At 52.7% G+C, this 22,652-nt stretch overlaps 1 protein-coding gene across 1 annotated transcript; it reads right to left on the reverse strand.

Annotated features, from left to right (window-relative positions):
* Positions 1–6,350: 6,350 nt before the first annotated feature.
* Positions 6,351–22,367, reverse strand: MMD2 (monocyte to macrophage differentiation associated 2). The gene is given in 6 exon segments (XM_073791848.1): positions 6,351–6,554; positions 10,218–10,341; positions 11,076–11,207; positions 15,981–16,055; positions 19,904–20,064; positions 22,165–22,367. Coding segments are annotated over 6 exon segments (774 nt in total). The 5' UTR covers positions 22,243–22,367.
* Positions 22,368–22,652: the final 285 nt, after the last annotated feature.

The following is a 22,652-nucleotide window of genomic DNA, read 5'->3' on the forward strand; positions in this document are numbered from 1 at the left end:
CCCACGTCTCCAGGTTCAGCTAAAATGGGCTAAAATTAGATAGCATTGGTCTACGATAAGGACCGCTGACAGAGCGTCTCCAGATGTAAAGCAAAGGGGACAACTCCGGATCCAGCCCTGGTTCTTTTTTTTTTTTTTTTTTTTGGCGGTAGGCGGGCCTCTCACTGCCGTGGCTTCTCCCGTTGCGGAGCACAGGCTCTGGACGCGCAGGCTCAGCAGCCATGGCTCACAGGCCCAGCCGCTCCGCGGCATGTGGGATCTTCCCGGACCGGGGCACGAACCCGTGTCCCCTGCCTCGGCAGGCGGACTCTCAACCACTGCGCCACCATGGAAGCCCTTACCCCTGGCTCCTAACCACGTTTAGTCTGGGCCCACGGGCCCCCCAAGACCCTTCCAGGGGGTTCCCAAAGTCAACCTGTTTTCATCACGATCCTACGACATTATTTGCCTCTTTCCCACCCATGCTTTCACGCAAAGCTCTCCAGAGGCTACGGGATGGGTGATGTCAGAAGCCACAGAGCCAAACGCAAAAGCAGACGGGAGACTCAGGGGCCCTCCGTTAAGCCAGACGTTCAAGAGATTTGCAAAAACACAAAAGATGCCACTCTTTCCCCTAAATCTTCTTGTGTTTGGAAACAATACCGTTATCTTTAATAGAAAAATGTTACTTATGTTAACGTGTAATGAGTTTATGAATTAACAGGCATTTTAGAATACTGTCGGGTTTAATTTCTCATCCTGTATGATGAATGTTCATAGATAGAGCCCATAAACCAAAGTTCTTTGGTGTCCTCAGTGGTTTTTAAGAGTTCAAAGGGGTTCCAAGACCAGTTTGAGAACCACTGATCTACCAGCATTATCCAATAGAACTTTCGGCCACGATGGAAATGATCTATGGCTAGGCTGTCCAAAAAGGCAGCCACTGGCCCCGTGGGGCTACTGAGTACTTCTGATGCGGGTAGCTAATTGACTTAAAGAGCCACCTGCATTTAACAGCTACCATCCCGGACAGCATTGCTGTTGACGATGTCTCTTATTTCTCTGTCCATTCGGGATTCTTTATTTCTACTTTCCCTTCACAAGTTACTTAACCTCTCTGAGCCACAGTCTCCAAGTCAGTAAAATGGGCTCATACCTGCCTCCCAGAGTGACGGTAAAGACCATGGAAATCACACAGGACTTGGGACTGAGCTAGGAAAAATCAGTGACAGGGCCCAGTTTAAGGCATGGCCTTGTGTATAAACGCAGGCTGCTGGGAGGGTTAACGTGAAACCACATGAAAAAGAGACAGCGAAAAGCAAGAGCACTGGTTAGGTCCCCAGCCCCTGGACACGAGTTCTGTCCCCTGGAGAACCTCACCACTAACAAGCAGGGCCGGGCCTCAGAGAAGATGAGCTCCAGAGCAGGGCTTCTGGAACCAGTGTCCAAACCACCCGGGAGTTTGCTGGAAGTTCAGGCTCCAGAGTTCCAACTGCCCTTCCACCATGACCCGCTGGCTCAGCATTCCGGGGAGTGGGTGGGGATCTGGGGTCTGCAGTTTAGCATCTCCCTGGGTGGTTTTCTGCAGTTCAGCATCTCCCTGGGTGGTTTTCTGGCCAAACCCTAGGGCTGAGAACAGCTGCTCTGACTTCTTCCAGCGAAGCCGTGGCCTTGGCCCCGCAGTTAACAGGACAGGGCGGTTCCATACACCAATCGCAAGCTCCATTTTACAGATGAGGAAACTGAGGCACAGAGAATGAGGACCGGCCGGGGGCCTTGCACGCAGGCCAGAGTAGGGCTGGACTGGCTCCAGATTCCTGAGACAAAACTTCTGTGTGTCTCGGTGACAGGCCTGACCCCAGGTTCCTTCCGATCTGCATCCCTGGCCAGCTTCCGAGAGGAACACCACCGGGAAGCAGGGGGTAGTGGTGTGCTGGGCCTGGCTTGTACGCATCTTCAGGAACGTCACTCCGGTAGGGTGAAACGGGCCATTGTGGGGGAAGGGGGGTTGGTATTTACACCATGGAAATTGGCTGCAGGCCAGGGTGTGGAGGTTTTTTTGTTTGTTTTTAATTGTTAAAAATTTTGAGCGTGGCTTTCCTCCCTGGAGGAAAGACTTGGGGGTAGTGGGTTTCCTTGGAAGCAGGAGATCTGCTCAAGGGACGTGACGGTTGGGGGTTAGAGAGTCCTGGCTTCAAAGCTTCGCTCTGCCGGTTCGAAGCTGGGTGCCCTTGGGAAAGTCGCCAAACCTCCCTGTGCTTTGGTTTCCTGCTTTGTAAGACCAGCCAGTAATCCTCGCCTCACGGGGTGGGAGTGAGGGTGCATGTCCGTCAGTGGAGAGAGCATCTCTAAAGCCACTGGCACAGAGACCGGCCCCCGGGAGGAGCGCCCTGCAGGTAAGCCCCCGCCTCCCTCAGCTTCCTGCTCCTCCCGTGAGTACACCTGAGCAGGTGTGCACATGTGGAAGTGGCTGCTGGGGTTTCCACGGGCACCTTCCGGACCCCACAGACCCCGCGATGCTATTCCCAGAGCCTACATCTCAGCATCTGGTTACACAGTACGTGGCAGCAAATTTGACAGGTGCCTTTCTGACCAGGTCTCTAGACCCATCTCCCAGCCTCTGAGCTCCACCTGCCCCTCTGAGCACCCGTGGTGCCTGAAGTCAGCGTGGGTCTGTGGGCTGCCTGAGCAGCCCCTCCGCGTGTTCCCCATGGAGGCCCGGGCCCCAGTGCCGGCGCTCAGGCAGAGCTGCAGGAAAACATTCAGAACACTCTGGCTTTGGCAGACAGGTCTGGAAAAGAGCTGGCTAAGCTGAAGCCCAGGACTGCCACCTCCTAAGTCACCCCACTGTGCGGGGTACCGCAGAGCTCCAGATCCAGGCCCACCTGCAAGTCCCATCTCTGTCCCCCTCCCCGCCAGGGCTTTCCTAGGGTTCTTTCCCAGCCTGAGCCCGAGGCTGATGGAAAGGAGGATGCTCAGCCCTGTTCCCAGCATACGTTCAATTTCCAATCAAGACAGAAAGGCAGCTCTGGTCTATGATATTGATTTCAATCCCTTCCTGGCCTGAGGGGCTGGTGGCCCTAGGGACAGCCCGGAGCAAGTCCTGCTCTGGGCCTTTCAGGGAAACCCTGCCGGCTGGGGACCAGGCCTCCACCAGCAAGCGCGCCTGCTCTGGTTTGTCCCGACCATGGCCAACGGATTAACTAAGCAGGTGGTCAACTGCAGGCCTGGCCGCCAGCACGGGGTGCCATGGACGTGTGCTGTTGAAATGGGAGCCTCTCCCCACCCACTTCACCTCCAGCCTCCGCATCAGCTCCCACCCCTCATTGCGCCCCGGCAATGCCCAGCTCAGGAGCACTTGCCAAAGTGCCCGGAATGTCAAACAGGCCAGTCCGCTGCCAACTGCTCCCCTGGCTCCTTGGGGCAAAACAGCCGCCATGCTGGGTCGTCCTGGCACATGACAGCTTCAAGGAAGAGGGAGCTGGCGGGCATCTGAATTTCCAGTGTCGTGACCTCTCCACTCCACATGCCCAGGGCACAGCCTAGAATGCTCCTGGGACAGGGCCTTACCTAAGAAGAGACGGGCCTAAGGAACGTCTTTTCCTTTCCTGCAATGTTCGTGATATATCTGGAGGAGGTCCAGGGTCTAGGCTTGGATTAAATGGAATCCTGGGAAATTCACTCTCAGAATGATGCTGGGGAAGAGAGACAGTTCATGGGAAGCAGGTCCTGAATTGGAATGGGGGTGGGGGAGTGTGGTCAAGGCCGCACAGAATACCCAGAATACTCTCCAGTGTCCTTACCAGCCTGTCCACAGTCAGAAATTCCACCATTAGTGATTCATTCCTTTGGGTAGCACAGGCTCTGTCCCCTCATTATCATTAGCAGGGGTTGCCTTCCAACCAAGGGAGCTAATTAGGACACCAGGCCTGATGTTTTACAGTCATTATCTTGCTGAATCTTCAAGCAACCCTGCAAGGTGTAGCCTTATCACACCCATCTTACAGCAGAGGACACTGAGGCCCAGAGAGGTTAAGGAATTGGCCCAAGCCCTCAGCAAGGGGGTGATGCCGCAATTGGTCCCAAGTCTAGCAAGACGCAGTCCCTCCCTCCAGGAGCTCCTGGGTTGGGTGGCAGGTGCAAGTACCAGGGTGACAAAGGACAGGGCTCCTAGTGTGGGCAGGTGAGCCCAGGGGCTTTGGGGAAGCAGAGGAGGGAGCCCCTAAGTCAGAGGAAGGTCGGAAGTTCTTCAGTGCTGATGCCCGAGTAGGGCTTTGAAGGATGTGTAGGAGTGAGTTGGGTGAATGACGGGTGAACAGAGTTCCCATCAGAGGAACCGGCACCCCAAAAGGTGTGGGAGATAACAGGGCAGGCTGTCTAGGGGAAAATGTAAGACCCAACACCCAGGAGGAGGAACAATGAGACGCAGGTATCAGAGGAGTTCAGCGGGGGTTGGGGGGCCAGTAAAGACAGCCCGGGTCAGTGTCCCAAGCAGCCAGCATTGGCCCTGTCACGGGGCTTTGGCCCCCATCAACCCCTTGATGACGGGACTGTCATCTCGCTTGCCATGCCCCGCTTTGGGAGCTTTCCTGAACAGCATCCCAGGACCCACGTGACCCCTCCCCACCTCAGGCTCAGGCAGAGGTCAGGTCACAGTGTCCCTGCCCCCAACCAGGGGCAAGCCTTGCCCTCCAGCCTGCCCTTCCCCCGCAAAGCTTCCCCTCCCCCCCAACTCCAACCCTGACCCCAAATGATGAGAAGTACTTGGTGGACTCCACAGGGCAGGTGTGCAGAACAGAGGCAGCTTCCAGGGTCTGGGAGTGTCAGTGTAGAGAGACACACACACACACACACACACACACACACACACACACACACACAGACACACACACAGACACACACACACACACACACACACACACACACACACGGGCAAGAGGACAGAACATCCCCAAGGCATCTCCCAGCTCAGAACCTGCCTGCCTGAGGAATGTGTCGGACGATTTAATACCGGCTTGGATGTGGGATTCCAGCTGCCGGAGTCCTGAAATACCCTGGAATGTACGAGAACTAAGCATAAGGCATCTTGTCTTTGCCCACTTGACTCTGGTTGGGAGTCGTAGAATGAAGCCTGTAGAATGAGACCGATCTTGACCCAGAGAGTCTGAGATTCCAGGTCAGACCCCGGATCTAGGCCTGGATCCCTCCCAGGAAACGTCCCTGTGCCGGGTACAGATCGCTGGCCCAGCCCTGGGAGGGGGCCGAGGATAGGCCCCTGGAAGCCTTTTCTTTGGGCGACTGGGGGATTCAGAGGCTGGGGTGACCCAGTCACTCTGCCCAGATCCCTGTCAAATTAGCCGAGGCCTTCTCTCTAGGGCTCATCGGAGGAGACTCCAAGGGCCGCTGATGGGCACCCGGTAAGAATCTGAACCACAAACCCTAAACCGGGAGCAAGTACACAAGTTCTTGGGGTCTGCCTGCCCCTCCCCATTCCCACCCCACCCCCAGTGAATGGCTCTCATAATTTCTCTGGACTTTTCGGCATGAGAACAAATGGCCAAGCGACAGCTTTCCCATCCCCAGCCACCCATTCCTCTGCACTGAGAACCAGCTATGGTGCAGTAGAGCGACAGGGGCTGCTCTGGGTACACTCGGTCTCCCCCCACGGGCCCAAACCGGCCCCTCTAGGGGATAAGCCCGCTCCCTGACATGGAGACACTGAACTGGTCTGGCCATGACCCCAGTGCAGAGCACACGGGGCAAGCAAGGCCAAGAGGTGCCATCATGAGTGCCAAGTCGATTGGTAGTGGCTTCCCAGAGCAGTCTTGGGAAGGATCCTGATACCACGCCACGCTGCAGTTGATTGGTGATGTCTGCCACGGTCGTGGATCTTCACCAGCCCTGATCTACAAGCTGGGTGACTTTCCCTGAGCAGGGGACAATTCCCCAGCCAGGACTTTGGTAGCAGAGAAGGAGGCCCTGGCCACCCAGGTATAACTAACCCACTAGACTCCCTGATAGATTTCTCAGGACCTTATAGGAAGCTCATATTGGCCCATCATTCCTCAATTGGCCAGGACCACGTCTGCCCCCTTTTCTGACGATGTTGTATTAGGAAACATTTGTCTAGAATAGAAACACATTACAGGGTTAATTTCTCCTCTGTAAAAATGATTAAATGCTTTCGTTCTCACCTAGGACCCAAGGGGTGGTCTGGCTGTCACCAGAAGTAACCTTGGACCCATCAAAAAGCTCTACCCATAGGAGGGAAGACGGGGGGCCTGGGCGCTGGGCGCTGGGCTCAAGTTCACAGAAGCACTCCCTGTGATGCTCTGCTCCAAAAGCCTAAATGTCCTGTGCAGGCTGACACCTCATTTGGACACCTTGGCCTGCAGGGTGCTGGGCAGATACAGGTACCTCCAGATGGCATAGTAGTGGGTACCAGCACCAAATGCCACAAAGAGATGCCAGATGGCGTGGGCAAAGGGGATCCTCCCGTCACTCTTGAAGAACACCGTGCCCAAGCAGTAGAAGACCCCTCCGGTCACCAGCTCCCAGATGCCCTCGGTGTTGGGCTGTCGGCAAGGACAAGGGTGAGCACAGGTCAGACGAGCAGCCAGCAAGACCAGAATCACCCAGCCATTCCCCCACCACCCAAGGCGAGAAGACGCGTGGACGGTGAGGCAGCCCAGAGCCCCAGGCAGGGCATCTCAACACAGTGACGTCATCAGTTCTCCCCAAATTCATTCTCCAGTGTAACGCATTTCTATCAAAATCTCAAAGAATATGTTCTAGCTTTGTTATCTTTTCTAAAAAGCAGTCTATCTGGGTGTATCCCCAAAGAAGTGAAAGCAGAGACTCAAACAGGTACTTGTACATCCAAGTTCACAGCAGCATTATTCACAGTAGCCAAAAGGTGGCAGTAACCCAAGTGTCCATCACGAGAAGAACGGATAAACAAAGCGTTATTCACGTTACTTTATACAATGGAATATTATTCAGCCTTAAAAAGGAAGGAAACTCTGACACATGATACAACATGGACGGACCTCAAGGATGTTATGCAAAGTGCAATCAGCCAGTCACAAAAGGACAGATACTGTAGGATTCCATTTACGTGAGGTCCCCGGAGGAGTCAAGATCATAGTCAGGAAGTAGAAGGGTGGCGCCTGGGGGGCTGGGGGTGGGGGAGGGGAGTTAGTGTGGAACGGGGACAGAGGTTCAGTTTGGGACGATGAGAAAGTTCCGTGGATGGATCGTGGTGACGGATGCACGACAAGGCGAAGGTACTTCACGCCCCTGAATTGTACTTAAAAGTGGTTAAGATCATAAATCCTACGCATATTTTATCACGCTTTTTTAAAGTAATACATACTCACGGCGAAAAATTGTAGAGAAAAATGAAGTGCAGCAAGAAAAAGGCAGCAGTCCCAGCCCTCTGAGGTGCGCACCATTAACACCTGGGTTTCTGTTGGTTATGGGGGCTCAACGAACAGGAGGGACGGAGGGAACGGGGAGTAAGAAGAGCCCACTGCCCCCTCTCCCTGAGCCCACTTCCCGCAGGTATCACCGCTCACCACCAGTAACGGTGTCTGCCGGTATCCTTCCAGAATTGTCTAGACACGCACGATATACCTACGGTCTGCACTTCATATACATGTACGTGTGCAGAGGAACTAATCATTTTAGAAAAGGGGGCTCGCACCATCCCTGCCGTCCTGAGGCATCCGTTCCACGACAGAGTCTTGTGGAGATCAGGCTACATCCCCACGCGGAGGTCCATGCCAGTCTTTGGAACAGCTGGGTAGTATTTCATTGAACATACGTATAGTCACGCACCCAGTTCTCAAGCGGTGATACCTGAGTATTAAGGACATGTTACAGTAACACTTCCCAGTGCTTACTGTGTGCCAGGCCTCGTACACAGCGCAAGGGGCCTCACGTGAGGTAACTCATGCCATCTTCACAGCAATCTCACGAGGCAGGGTGACTATGTGACAGGCACGGACACACGCCCACGACAACATGCCAAGTGAGAAAAGCATGTCGTAGAACAGTGTGATCCCATTTTTGTAAAAGAAGAACAAACAAGTCGATACGTCCGCATATCCACGTAGACTTGCCTATAGATAAAAAATGGAGGGAATTCTCTGGCGGTCCAGTGGTTAGGACTCAGCGCTTTCCCTGCCAGGGTTCAGTCTCTGGTCAGGGAACGAACATCCCGCAAGCCAAGTGGTGCAGAAAAAAAAAAAAAATGTAAGAGAGACACAACGAACCATTAATGGTGGTTGCACCTGGGGCGTCACATTGGGGAGGGGGTGAGAGGGGGATTTCAGCTCTTTTATACGTTTTCAGACAGGACTTATTTTTTGCGGTGAGTATGTATTTAAATATACACTTACAATATATGTATATATGTATTTAAATTATGTAATACATAATTTGATGGATATTATGTAATTAATAGATACAACTTAAACGTACATATTTAAACAAGTAAACTTGGCGGGGGGAAGGTAATCTGTAAAAATACATACAAATCGCAGGGAAAATGTTGAGTAGGAAAACTAACGGGGAGAGATTTCACTGCCAAGTATTGAGATGCAACAAAAGCTAAAATAAGTGACATGGTTTGGTACTAGTATAAGAATAGGCCAACTTGTGAAACGGACCCACGTACACGTATATGAAGCTAACATATGATAAAAGGAACATTTTTAAATGGTAGATAAATAACTGCCTAATCGTTTGGGGAGGAATCACCACATACATAAGAAACGGCAGTGGGAATACAGAGTTTAAAATTAAAAGTTAAACCGTAAAGGAAACAGGAGAAAATATAGGTAAATACTTATGTAAACTTGGGAAAGGGAAGACCTTCCTAACCATAACACTTAAGGTAAAGCCATAAAAGTAAAAAAAAAAAAAGGAAAAAAAAACATGCTAGATTTGACTACATACATTTTCTTTAAGAGCTATGTATGGATGCTAACACACTCAGAAATTTTTCACTTCAAAATATTTTCAACTTTAAAATAAACCACTACTCATAGATAAGAGATTAACTTAGACAAAGATCAATGCCTCAAATATATATAATGTAATGTCATTTAAATTTATAGGATACGTTATTTATTGGTCATTTCAAACAGATAACAGTCAATTTTAATTTTGGGGAAAAAAAAAGAAATATCTATTTAAACACAAATTCCTCCAGCAAGATCTATAGGACATACGTCCTTTCTTCTTTCGAAATAATTTTATTAGCTATAATTGACACACCATAAAATTCACCCTTTTAAAGTTCACAATCTAGTGCTTCTCGACTACATACATTTTTAACATCTGCCAACAATAATCATTTAAAAGTAAGAAGCTGTTACCTGGCCTAGGGAGGTACCAGCAGGCTGAGTTGACCGTGCCCATTTGACAGAAGGGACAACTGAGGCTCAGAGAGGAAAGGGGACCCACCCACGGCCACACAAGCTGCTGCTCTTCCATGGCTGGGGCCCTGAGGCCTCTCCCTGCAAGGCTCTCCTGCTCACAGGGCGAGGTGGTGCAGCCCAAAGATCCCGATACTCGGGGTTGGAGGTTACGGGGCCACATCCCAGCTCAGCCCCTTGAGGGCTGCATGTCCTTGGGCCAGTCACCTTCTCTCTCAGAACCTGAGCATCCTTGTTCATAAAACGGAGGTGGTCACATCCATCTCCAAGGACGCCTGGGGCGGGGAAGTAAGGTCCTGTGAGCAAGCTTCCTGCACGTCACAAGGGCTCAGGACGCACAGTAAGGAGGTCAACCTTCACGTGTCAAGAAGCAGCTTAGGGTGTGGAAGCATCAGAGGGGGTGTCAGAAGTCTGAGACTTGGCTCTGCCTCCATGGCCACCTATGTTATTATTATAGATTTAGTTTAGCGATCGGGTGCTTACTCTGCTCCAGGCACCATTCTAATCACTGTCCGTGGGTTTTTCTTACTTGAGCCCTAAATAGGCGGGAACTGGAGCCCCGAGGGACTAACGAACTCATTGGAGGTGAAGCAGAGAGAGGAGGTGCCGTAGAACCGGGGAGCCAAGCCCTGGGGTGACCTGCACGTTCTCCTGCCTCAGCCCGCAAGTCACGCTGACCCCGGGCCTCAGTTCCCTCGTCTGCCAGAGGAGAAGGTTCAACCTGACAATCTCCAGAGTCACTGTGAGTCCCCGCCAGCCAGACCGGAGGCCCCACGCCGGGTGGGGGCAACTTACCATGGAAAGGATGACCAGGGCGGGGAAGAAGCCCATGACGACGTAGCAGAGCAGCTCCACGAGCTTGTACCTGCCAGGAAGACAAGCCATCTTGGCCTCAGGACAGCCTCCCCACGAGGGATAGCTCCCCGCTCGGGTTAGGAGGGGACACCCTGGCCGGAAGCATGAGAGAAAAGGACTCCGCCCTCTGCCCAGCACTCCTGGGCCCAGATTTCATCCAGCTACACCCAGCAGGTGCTGGCAGAGTTGGGTGGCCATGGGAGGGTCTGTTTCCCTCTCTGAGACTTGGCTTCCACATCCATGAAACGGCATTTGAGGATTGCAAATGCTGGGTGTAGCATGCCTGTGGGTGCTTCCCATGTGCAACCCAGGGCAGACATTACTATTCGATCCCCGCACCTTTCCGCACAAGGCCCAAGCAGCCACTCTCCATCCATCTGAGTGGCTGCACCAGCTGACACCTGTTTGCTGTCCCTGGAGTTTCCAGGAGTCTGTTATTCCCTTTGGCTTCAGCTCTAGCTCTGCTTCTTTCCCACACTTAATCCCTCCCAGCTTGTCACTCAGCAGGATGGAAGGAAGTGGGCAGCCCTGAGAGCCTCTCCCCCTTATCCGCTAACACAGCTTCGGGAAGGCAGGTAATACCTGACATCACTCAGTGGGTCTAGGAACCTACAACGCCTTTTTTTTTTTTTTTTAACTCTTCAGATTGACCCTATGGGCTGTGGACCTGGTGGCCATCAATGGACCTGAACACAGGGATGCCAGGCACAGCTGAGCCCTCATTCTTCTGGGGTGACCCTGGGGTCTCGTCTCACTGGGGGCAGGGAGGAGGCCCTGACGGAGGCAGCCCCCCCCCACCTGAGGCCGCTCCCCCAAGCCCTGGCTTACCGCTCGTGGAAGAAGAAGACATAGACGGTGCCCACGGAGGCCATGACCCAGACCAGCCACCGCATGTGCGAGGCCCAGGGGCCCAGCTCGCGAAGGTTCAGCCTGGGGGGGAGAGCCGAGGGCACAGCCTGAGAAGGTTCAGCCTGGGAGGGAGAGCCAAGGGCACAGCCTGAGGCGGGCCCTGGGATCCAGCCCTCCACAGCCAGCCCGTCACAGGAACACCGACCCCAGAGAACCCCTGTCCCCACGGCCCCATGTGTGGGATGCGGCCTGTCACGGGAGGACACGTGGACAGACAGAAAGGGAAACGGAAACAACAGGCAATTATTAGAGCAAAATTAGCACAACTGATAACGTCCAAGCATTGAAAGAAAAGGGCATCTCAAGCCAGTGGGCATATAAACAAGTAAAGCCTGTCTGGAGAACGTATCGGACTCTGAAGGCCACGTAGCCCGTGGCCCAGGCACTCCAGGTTCAGGGGCTGGCCAGAGGAACGCTGTTTTGCGAGCACACAGAGGCACAGAAAAGGACATTCATCCCAGCATCAGTCCCTGTAGGAAACGCCTGAAAACCACTCAAACTGGCCACCGAAAGGGGACAGGAATATAAGGTGAGTGTCCCTCCAGGCTGGTTACTAACGTACTGACTCTCAGCTCTACGGTCACCCTTTTTGCCGGCTGGGTTATTCACTGAGCTGGGCCTCACGAAGTTCCTCCTTTGCAACTGGCACAGCATCAAGTCTGTCGGTAGAGGCTGATGGAGAGACTTTGCAGAAGGAATTCCTTCTTTCCTTCCGGATTCCTGTGACTCTCTCCCCAGGCTCCCGGAAGGTGGGCTTTTCTCTCCACTGCTTGGCACAGGTGGTATCTCCAGGGCCAGGCATCTGTGGGTCCCAGCCTCCTCCAGCCTTTGGCCTCTGTGTGTTTTCTCCAGCTGTTGGCTTAGACACACAGCCGGGGGCCCCGGACAGTGCAGGCCTGTGCCCCACCCCACACACATGCATTCCCGTCCAGCACGCCGACCGTCTTCAGCCTGTGCAGCCGTCTGCACAACTAAACTGCACGGAAACGCTCCAGATTCCTGCAGAGAGGGACCCTGGTTCCAGAAGAGGGTGATCTTTCTCTTGCCCACCTCAATATTTATAACTCTACTGTGTTTGTTTTCCGAAGCACTGGGGAGGGAAGATTCTGTGTCACACTTGATCCTGCCAGTTTTTTCCATCCTTCGTGACATGGTCCTGCTGGCCTCGTGAATGACGTCTGCGTCCTCTGATTCTCTCTCTCTCAACCCCACATCCGAGCAACCGCCGAGCTCTGCCGACTCTTCCTCCTACAAAGCCCGCGAGCCAGGGCACATCTCCCCACCTCGGCACCTGTACCCCTCCTTCACGGCACAGTTGTGGTTCATTCCTTGTGTCAGTATCCTTGGGACAGTCAACGTCTGCATCCTCCGTGAGACTGTAAATCCCATAAGGAGAGAGAGTCTGCGTCTTTGCTCACAGCCGTATCTTCAAACACCAGCACGGGATGGGCACAGAGCCGGTGCCCGAGTGGTCACAGCCAGGGATAAAGAGTAGAAATCCAGGCACTGAATCAGCCAGGCGGGGGACAGTCAGAGGGCTATTCTAGAAATCTACATCGAGGAGAGTTACAGCAGCTGAGCACAAAACCTAGCTTTAGGGCTTCCCTGGTGGCGCAGTGGTTGAGAGTCCGCCTGCCGATGCAGGGGACACGGGTTCGTGCCCCGGTCTGGGAAGATCCCACATGCTGTGGAGCGGCTGGGCCCGTGAGCCATGGCCGCTGAGCCTGCGCGTCCGGAGCCTGTGCTCGACAATGGCAGAGGCCACAACAGTGAGAGGTCTGCATACCGCAAAAAAAAATAAAAATAAAAACCTAGCTTTACTCTAATTGGCAACATCCGAAAAGAAACCTGAGATCACCTGGCTCCCAACAACTACAGGTGGTGCCTGGGGGTGACACGGGGCCATCAGGAGGCGGCCTTGTGGACTGAGTGCCCAGCCACGGCTTCTGGCTTCTCCCTCCTGCTCTCAGCTTCTCCCGTGGCTCCCACCTACCCACTCCAGCAGCAGCCCCTCACCCAGGACCAACACTGCTTCTCGGAGCCTCCATACGCCTGCCCACCTGGCATCCGACAACCAGAAGCATCCTGGTCGGCAGGACAGAAGCACGTCCCCTCCTCCCGCAAAGCCCAGCTGGGTATGGGGCTGCCTCTGACGATGTCTCCAGGCTGACGGCAGCAGGGCTGATTTCCTAACACTCCCGAGAGTCGCTGATTTCCTGGGGAAAGCTGATGCCGGAAACCCTGGCATCTGCCGCTCTATATCCCCTCTCCCCCACCTTCAGTCACGCAGTCCACTCAGTTTCCTGTAAATGTCTTTTCCATCCATCCATCCATCCATCCATCCATCCATCCTCTCGACTTCAAGGCCGCTACCAGGGCCCCAGCCATCACAATCTCTCTCCCAGGTCCTTGCACCAGCCTCCTCACACCTCCCTGCTCCCAAGGCATCACCTTTAAGTCCAAAAAATAAAACTACATCAATATCCTGTTTCAAACCCCCAACCACTCCTCAGTGTAGACCAGCAGCTCCCGTCTGTACCCTGTTCACCACCACACCCGCACTACAATGACCAAAGGACCGTGGAGCAATAATCACCCTCAAACGCTGGTCACAGGAGGTGGAGACCTGTGGTTTATTCGCCCAGAGCACTGTCCAGCAAGCAGACTGGACAGTGACTCCTGCAATCATGACTCCACGACTCTCACCACATAATGTTGCCCGAAAGAAGCAAGATCGAAGGAACGATGATCCCATTAACATGAGGTAAGAAATCAGGCAAAACTACCCTATGATGGTAGATGTCAGGACTGTGGTTACCCCTGGGGGGCAGCAGACTGGGGAGGGGCTGGAGATGTTTTGTTTCTCCACCTGGGTGCTGGCTGCAGCGTATGGGAACTCACTGTGCATATCCCCCGGGCATGTTTCAAAAGCAGTTGTTGGGCTTCCCTGGTGGTGCAGTGGTTGAGAGTCCGCCTGCCGATGCAGGGCACACGGGTTCATGCCCCAGTCCGGGAAGATCCCACATGCCGCGGAGCGGCTGGGCCCGTGAGCCATGGCCACTGAGCCTGCGCGTCCAGAGCCTGTGCTCCACAACGGGAGAGGTCACAACAGTGAAAGGCCCGCGTACCGCAAAAAAAAAAAAAAAAAAAAAAAAAAAGCAGTCGTTTTTGTGCGCACCGACAAAACCCGTTGATTAGTTGAGATGATAAAAAAGAACGCTCCGTTTACGACAGACAAAAATGGGAATTCCCCAGGCAAAAATGGAACAAACCTCTGTGGCTCCCACTCCTCAGAGGCCAACGTGCAGATTCTCAGAGCAGCACACCTCCTCCAGGAAGCCCTCCTGAAGCCGCCTCTGCAGGGTGGTGCCTCCTCTGAGCTCGACAGCTGCATGCGCACAGGCCCGTGTCACCGTGTTGTCACTGTCCTGTCACAGAGCCCCTCTGCCAGCCAGAACCTTAGTGTCCTGACCCCCAGCACCGCCCAGCCACCCAGACACATTCAACAAGTGTGACTGGAACGGCCCTTCTCCCCTCACAGGGGCTCTGCAGGCTTCCCGGCTTTTCGCGTGTGACCTGAGTGTTTCTTTATTCCAGAACTTTCGAAAACCCTGAGGCACTTGCTGGGGGAGTTTATTTTTTTGTTTTTCTTTTTTAATTAATTAATTAATTTATTTATTTTTGGCTGCGTTGGGTCTTTGCTGCTGTGCGTGGGCTTTCTCTAGTTGCAGCGAGCGGGGGCTATTCCTCGTTGCAGTGCACAGGCTTCTCATTGAGGTGGCTTCTCTTTGTTGTGGAGCACGGGCTCTAGGTGAGGGGGCTTCAGTAGTTGTGGCACGTGGGATCAATAGTTGTGGCTCGCAGGCTCAGGAGTTGTGGCTTACAGACTTAGTGGCTCTGCAGCACGTGGGATCTTCCCGGACCAGGGCTGGAACCCCTGTCCCCTGCATTGGCAGGCAGATTCTTAACCACTGCGCCACCAGGGAAGTCCCTTGCTGGGGGAGTTTAAACTGGTACAATCTGTGGAGGGTGACTTGGCAACAGTTAGCCAAATGAGTAAGGCCCACTCCTGCCCCGCAGCCGTGCAGTCCTCAAATTTACCCCACAAAGATCAGGCTTGGCCACGTGAACCTGCTGTTTCTGTAGATCAGAAAAGGTTGCCTCAACAATTTCACCTGATTCGAGCCAACAGAACCAAGCACCTATGCTGAGTGGTACAACAGCAAGGACTTTCACTGCAGCCCTGTTTGTTATAGCAAAGGAAGGGGGAGTGCCTACGTCATAAATATTCATCAATAGGGGTGGCCGGGGAACATTATACTGCTGTAAAAAAAAAAAAAAAGAAAGAAAGAAAGAAATAAAAAGGAGTGGGGAAATCTTCAAGGTACTAATACGGAAAGATGTCCCCAAGTCCACGACTAAGAGAATGAAAGCAAACTGCAGTTTGTACGGTATCCTTCGTTTTGTATTAAAGTAGGAAAGTATAAGTATAAATATAAGGATATAAAATATAGGCATGTGTGCGTGTATTTGCATATATACATATGCATATACGCAAATGTGTGTCTGTACATGGACTCACACATACACGTTTGCTCTTTCCTACACAAAAGCAGTCCGGAAGGATACACAGGAAACTGGTACTAATAGCTGCTTCCAGGAAGGAGAATGGGTGGTGGGTGTCTTTTTACCTACACGCTTTTGTGCCAACACATCACCCAGCCAAACACGAAGAAATTCAGACAAAGGAAAGAGAGGACGCCAGCGCTCCCAGGGACCCGCAGAGACACTCACCAGGGCGCGTAGGAGGCCGCGATGAAGAAATAGATGACCATGCGGTCGGACATGTGCAGACAGTGCTCCACCGTCCTGTGGCAGAGAAGGCGGGTTACGGGCCCTGCCCTGGACCAACGGGCTTTGGGGGAGCCTGGGCTCGGGGCTGACGCACCTCCGTCCACCATGACCCCTCGGGCCTCGGTGTCCCCATCTGTGAGTGACCAGAGCAGTGGTTTTCCAACCAGGCTGCCTGTCACCCTAGGAGTTGAATGGAGACACCTCGGGGGTACCACCGAGGACCCTCCTCACCCTGACAGCCTCCTCCCATATTTTAATCAGAGAAAGTCTGCATTCTGTTTTATATTCTGGGCTTTTTGAAAGATTTCAAATGATAAAGAATTCAGTAGCTTAAAAAAAAGTGTGAGACACAGACTCACAGATACAGAGGACAAACTAGTGGTTACCAGTGTGGAGAGGGAAAGGGGGAGGGGCAACATGGGGGAGGGGATGAAGAGGCACAAACCATTACGCATAAACTAGGCTACAAGGGGGATTCCCTGGCGGTCCAGTGGCTAGGACTCAGCACTTTCATTGCGGTGGCCTGGGTTCGATCCCTGGTCGGGGAACTAAGATTCCACAAGCCGTGCAGCACGGCCAAAACACTAAATGAATAAATAATAAAATAAAATAAGCTACAAGGATGTATCGTGCAATCCAGGGAATATAGCCAGTATTTTGTAGTAACTATAAATGGAATATAACCTTTAAAAACATTGTGAATCACCACGTTACATACCTGTAACTTATATAATACTGTGCGTCAGCCATACTTCAATTAAACAATGAAAGAAATTCAAGGACCTACTGTATAGCACAGGGAACTATACTCAATATTTTGTAATAACCTATATTGGAAAAGAATCTGAAAAAGAATATATATATATACAAACACATATATATGTATGTATAACTGAATCACTTTGCTGTGTACCTGTTAACTAACACAACATTGTAAATCAACTATACTTCAATTAAAAAAATAAAATAAAAATGAACTTTAAAATGCATACTCAGGGCTTCCCTGGTGGCGCAGTGGTTGAGAGTCTGCCTGCCGATGCGGAGGACATGGGTTCATGCCCTGGTCCCGGAAGATCCCACGTGCCACAGAGCGGCTGGGCCCGTGAGCCATGGCCGCTGAGCCTGTGCGTCCGGAGCCTGTGCTCCGCAACGGGAGAGGCCACAACAGTGAGAGGCCCGCGTACCGCAAAAAAAAAAGCATACTCAATAGAAGTCTAGCAAGCAGAAGAAAGTACGGAAAATTAAATGTTTATTAATTCTATTCTATTCTCCTTTCATTAAAGAAAAATAAGTGCAAAACCAACAAACCTAGGTGCCCCCTGAAGACCCTCTGGGTTCTGGCATTCTGGTTCAGGTCCAGGCTCTGAAGCCGTAAGACCTGGGTTCGAATCCCAACCCTACCACAGAGGGACTAGGGCCTTGAGCAAGTTACTTACCCTCCCTGGTCTCAGCTCCCTCAGCTGTAAAACAGGGAGGACACTGGCCACCTATCGGGGTCGCTGTGAGGACGAAGAGGGTCAGGACTCAGCACAGCGCATAACAGGAAGTGCTCATAAACGTTACTGTTTCCCTTATGACCTCCCCTTGAAGAGCAAATTACAGTCATCAATACCTCTGACCAGCGTGGTAGCCAGCCTCCAAAATGGTACCCAAGGAGCCCCACTTTCTGGTCCTCACACCTGTGTGCGGCCCCTCCCACAACAAATATGGCAAACATATGGAAACAACAGGAGGTTGCAGAAACGATGGTGTGTGGTTTCTAAGGCTAGATCATAAAAGAGATCACAGCCTCTGCCTTGTTCTCCTGAATCACTAACTTTGGGGGGGGACGAGCCATGTGGCCGAGGGGAGGTCCACGTGGGAAGGACTGAGCACCCCCAAGCATCCAGCACTGACATGTCAGGCCTGGGAGGGAGACACCTTGGAAGTGACTTCTCCAGCCCAGGTCCAGCCTTCAGATGATGGCAGCCCCGGGCAGCATCACGACTACATCAGCAACCTTGAACCAGAAACACACATCTAAGCTCCCAAATTCCTGCCTCTCTGAAGCTTTGAGAAAGAATCAGGGTTTACTGTTAGTTGAAGCCTCTACTATGATTCAGGGTAATTTGTTACGCAGCAGTGGATAACTAGTACAAACTGTGATTCTATCTAGCGGCTGCAGCCTTCATTCAATTTGGCCGTGTTTCTATCTGATGCTGGCCTAACTGCAAGTCTTCCTAGAAATAAAAGGAATAACAACAGCTGATACATACAGAGCACATTCTATAATCAGAGCACCGTTCTAAGCCCTTTACGGGCATTAACTCTGTAATCCCACCTAGCAGGCAGGGACCATACTTTTCATCCACCACGTCGCAGATGAGGACACTAAAGGGCAGCACCGTCACACCACTGGTAAGCGGGCCCCAAACCCAACGACCGCTGTCTTTAGAAGAAAAAGGAGAGGGAGATTTGGACACAGAGACACACGGGGAGGAAGGCCTGCGAAGACAGAGGCAGAGATTGGAGTGATGGTGCCACAAGCCAAGGAACCATGGGAACCACCAGAAGCTGGAAGAGGCAGGGGAGGGTCCTCTCGTAGAGACATGGCCCTCCTGATACCCTGATCTCGGGCTTCTGGCCTCCTAACTATGAGAGGCTAAGTTCCTGTTGTTTCAAGCCCCCCAGTGTGTTGTAATCCATTACAGCAACCAGGAGCCACAGAGAGGAAAGAATGGGGACAGGAGGGGCTGGGATACAGCAGAGTCACAGGGCTTCTGGGGGCAAGAGGGGGCATTGGACATGGGGACCAGTGGTCACTGCAGCTGCTACAATGGACCAGAGCGTCCCCTCACTTTATGGGGGCCCTGGAAACCCAGAATCAACACTGGCTTGGACACAACTATGTGACCTTGCGCAAGTCACGTTCCAGATTCAGTGTCATCAGCCACAAGACAGGGATTCTACAAGCTGCAACGTGGATGGGCCCCAGGACATCACGGTCAGTGAAAGAAGCCAGTCACAAAAGGCAGAAGCGTCTCAAGGGTCCATCAACAGATGAAGCGATAAACAACGTGTGGTCCACCCAGACAGTGGCATACGACTCAGCCTTGAAAAGGAAGGCGATTCTGACACCTGCTACAACACGGATGAACCCTGAGCACACTGGGCTCACGAAAGGATAAATATTATACGATTCCACTTACATGGGGTACACAGAGCAGTCAAATTCATAGAGGCAGAAAGTAGAAGGGTGGGTGCCAGGGGCGGGGGAAGGGGGAATGGGGAGTTAGTGTTCAATGGGGACAGAGTTTCAATTTGGGAAGATGAAAAAGTTCTGGAGAGGATGCTGGTGATAGCTGCACAGCAACGTGAATGCAGTTAACACTACCGAACTGTACACTTAAAATGGTTACGATGGTAAATTTTATGTCCTGTGTATTTATCACAATTTTTAAAAAATTAAGAACAAAACAAATCAAAATTAAAATCCAGGATTCTAATGCCTACATTGCAGAATTATTGGAAAGATGCAGAGGGACATCTGCAGAATGCCTGGAACCTAGGGGGCGCCCGGAAGGGGGCGATTATCATGACGATGATGAGGGTCCCTCACAATGACCCTGGGAGCGAGGGGCTTGTTCTTCCGGACTCGCAGAAGTGAGCAAACGAGGCAAATGAGGGTGAGGTGGTCCGCCCACGTGGCAGTCAACCCCGCCGGCCCGAGGCCAAGACGGCACAAGGCCTTCCATCCAGGGCCCCTCCTGGCTCAGCCAAGCGTGGCCCGAGGCATCCTGCCTCACCCCTCAGCCCACCGTGGGTCCCAGCCCTGGTCACCCCTCCAGGAGCTCGCCCCCTCCCATGGGCTAGGCAGCAGGCACCTGAGGTGGCTCTTCTTCCAGGAGATCGTGTGGAACACGGTGGACACCACGAAGAGCCCACAGAGGCCGAGGCCGTAGATCCAGGCAGAGATGGTCTCCCAGTCATCGTCCGACAGGAAGTAGAGGTTGGAGCTGCCGAGAATGCTGGGAATGATCCAGAGCTGGAAGCAGGGTGGAGGGAGGTGCTGCAGGGCCAGCCTTTGGGGTGGGGTCCAGGCAGATGTGGAGGGAGGTGCTGCAGGGCCAGCCTTCGGAGCGGGGTCCAGGCAGATACAGAGCCCCTGAGCAACCCGAGCCTTTTCTCCAGACCTGCGCTGTCCAACAGAACTTCCCACGACGGAGGGAAGGTTCTAGACCTGCACCATCCAGAACTTCCTGTGATGGTGGGAAGGTTCTAGACCTGCGCTGTCCAGCAGAACTTCCCACGACAGAGGGAAGGTTCTAGACCTGCACCATCCAGAACTTCCCGTGATGGAGGGAAGGTTCTAAACCTGCACCATCCAGGAGAACTTCCTGTGATGGTGGGAAGGTTCTAGACCTTCACTGTCCAACAGAACTTCCCATGATGGAGGGAAGGTTCTAGACCTGCACCATCCAGAACTTCCTGTGATGGTGGGAAGGTTCTAGACCTTCACTGTCCAACAGAAATTCTATGATGGAGGGAAGCCTCTAGACTCTGGACTGCCCAACAGAACTTCCCATGATGGAGGGAAGGTTCTAGACCTGCACCATCCAGAACTTCCTCTGATGGTGGGAAGGTTCTAGACCTTCACCTGATGGAGGGAAGGTTCTAGACCTGCACCATCCAGAACTTCCTGCAATGGTGGGAAGGTTCTAGACCTTCACTGTCCAACAGAAATTCTATGATGGAGGGAAGCCTCTAGACTCTGGACTGCCCAACAGAACTTCCTACGATGGTGGAAACATTCTAGATTGGCACTGTCCAGTATGGGAGCCACTAGGCACACGCCGCTACTGAGCACTTGAAATGTGACTTGTACCACTGAGGACTTGACGTTTTCATTTTAATTGGTTTCAATTTCAATTCCAACAGCTACACGAGGCCAGAGGCTACCCTACTGGACAGCATAACTCTACAGAATATCGTGGTAAAACAGGAAGCCAAGATCTCCTCTCTGCAAGAAGCATCTCTGGCCACTGCCCCCGACCCCCTGGGTCCACGGATACCCCAGCCTCCCGGTCAGGGCACCCCGCTGCATGCCTCTGTGCTGTTGCACCTGTGGTTCTCTGTGAAGAAGGCATCCCTCCCTATCATGTCCGCCTGGAAAACTCCTCACTCTTCGAATCCTGGTTTATCCATCGTTCCCTCTGAGAAGTCTCGGAACTCTCCGAAGCACTGGGGGTCCAGGGTCCCGGCAAGGGTTTGCCCAATTTCGTGTGTTAGGAGCCCTTTTTCTGGAGAGAGATTCTCCAGCAGCCCCAGCCAGCAGAACTCTAACGTGGGTGGCGCAGGTGATTTTGGAGTTCGTAGTCACCACATTTTGAAAAGGAAATTACTTATAGGTGAAATTAATTTTAATATCTTGCTTAGTCCAATATACCCAAAATTTCATTTCAATGTGTAATTAATATGAAAAGTATTAAGAAGATACCTTACATTCTTTTCTTTCCACGCTAGGTCTTTAAAAGCTGGTGTGTATTTTATACTCACAGCAAATGTCAATTCAGACAAGCTACATTTCAGTTGTATGAGGCCAGTGGCTACCAAGCTGGACAGCGTAGGTCTAGAGCTTCATTAAATCCTCAAAGGGGCCCATGAGCAAAAGGGTTAAGGACCACTGCCCAGAGAAGGATTTCTTACACAAGGCTGGGGTGGGGGGAGAGGGCAAGTATTCCAGGCAGAGGGAACAGCGTGTGCAAAGGCACGGGGTCATGCCTTCTATTACGGAAACAGCAGGTGTCTCAGAGCGCTGGAGCCTGGGGACAAGATCGTGTCAGTGGAAGGTGGGCCAACGTAACACAAAGGCTAAGACCTATCTGGGAGCTTGCTACCGAGCCTGGATGCTGTGCAAGTACCAGGGAACCACTGCAGGTTCTTAAGGTAAAAGAGAGGCACGCTCAACGCCTCCAATTTCCCCAAATGACCTTCCCCCGAGATCCCACACGCTCTTCCAAGGGCCATGGAAGCCTTGAGAACAGGCCGCTCGGGACATGGCCGTGGAACGGAAACACAGTCTCTCCAAGGGCAAAGAGGCTGCGTCCCCAGACCCCTCTTCGGCTCTCAGCCCCCCAAGACTCACAGCATGGGTGGCGCAGTTGGCGGCATGCTCGTACTCCGTGGGCTGGTACCTCCTGTGGGCAGGGACTCGGTGGTTCATGAACCTGCAAGGAGACACACAGTTCCCGGAAGCTTGGCTGGGAAGCCGGGAGCGGCCCGGGTCACAGAATTCCCAGGAGGCCTGAGGACCTCGGCCCCTGCTGGTGGGAAGAGGGTCCCCCTCCCCTCCCCTGCCGTCCCCTTTCCCTCCTCCTCTCCCCTCCCCCTCACGCTCCCCTCCCTCCCTCCCTCCCTCTCTCTTTCCATTACACTTTCTTTGCACTATCCAACATTTTGTGCTTAATCCCCAAAGTGGTGTTTGCTGAATATCGGGTTGCAGGGAATTCCCTGGCGGCCCAGCGGTTAAGACTCAGTGCTTTCACTGCTGTGGTCTGGGTTCGATCCCTGGTCGGGGAAGCTGCGCGGCACAGCCAAAATAAATAAATAAATATTGGGTTGCAGCATCCTCTT

The sequence above is a fragment of the Tursiops truncatus genome, chromosome 15, assembly GCF_011762595.2.
Source record: "Tursiops truncatus isolate mTurTru1 chromosome 15, mTurTru1.mat.Y, whole genome shotgun sequence".
Classification (NCBI taxonomy): Eukaryota; Metazoa; Chordata; class Mammalia; order Artiodactyla; family Delphinidae; genus Tursiops; species Tursiops truncatus.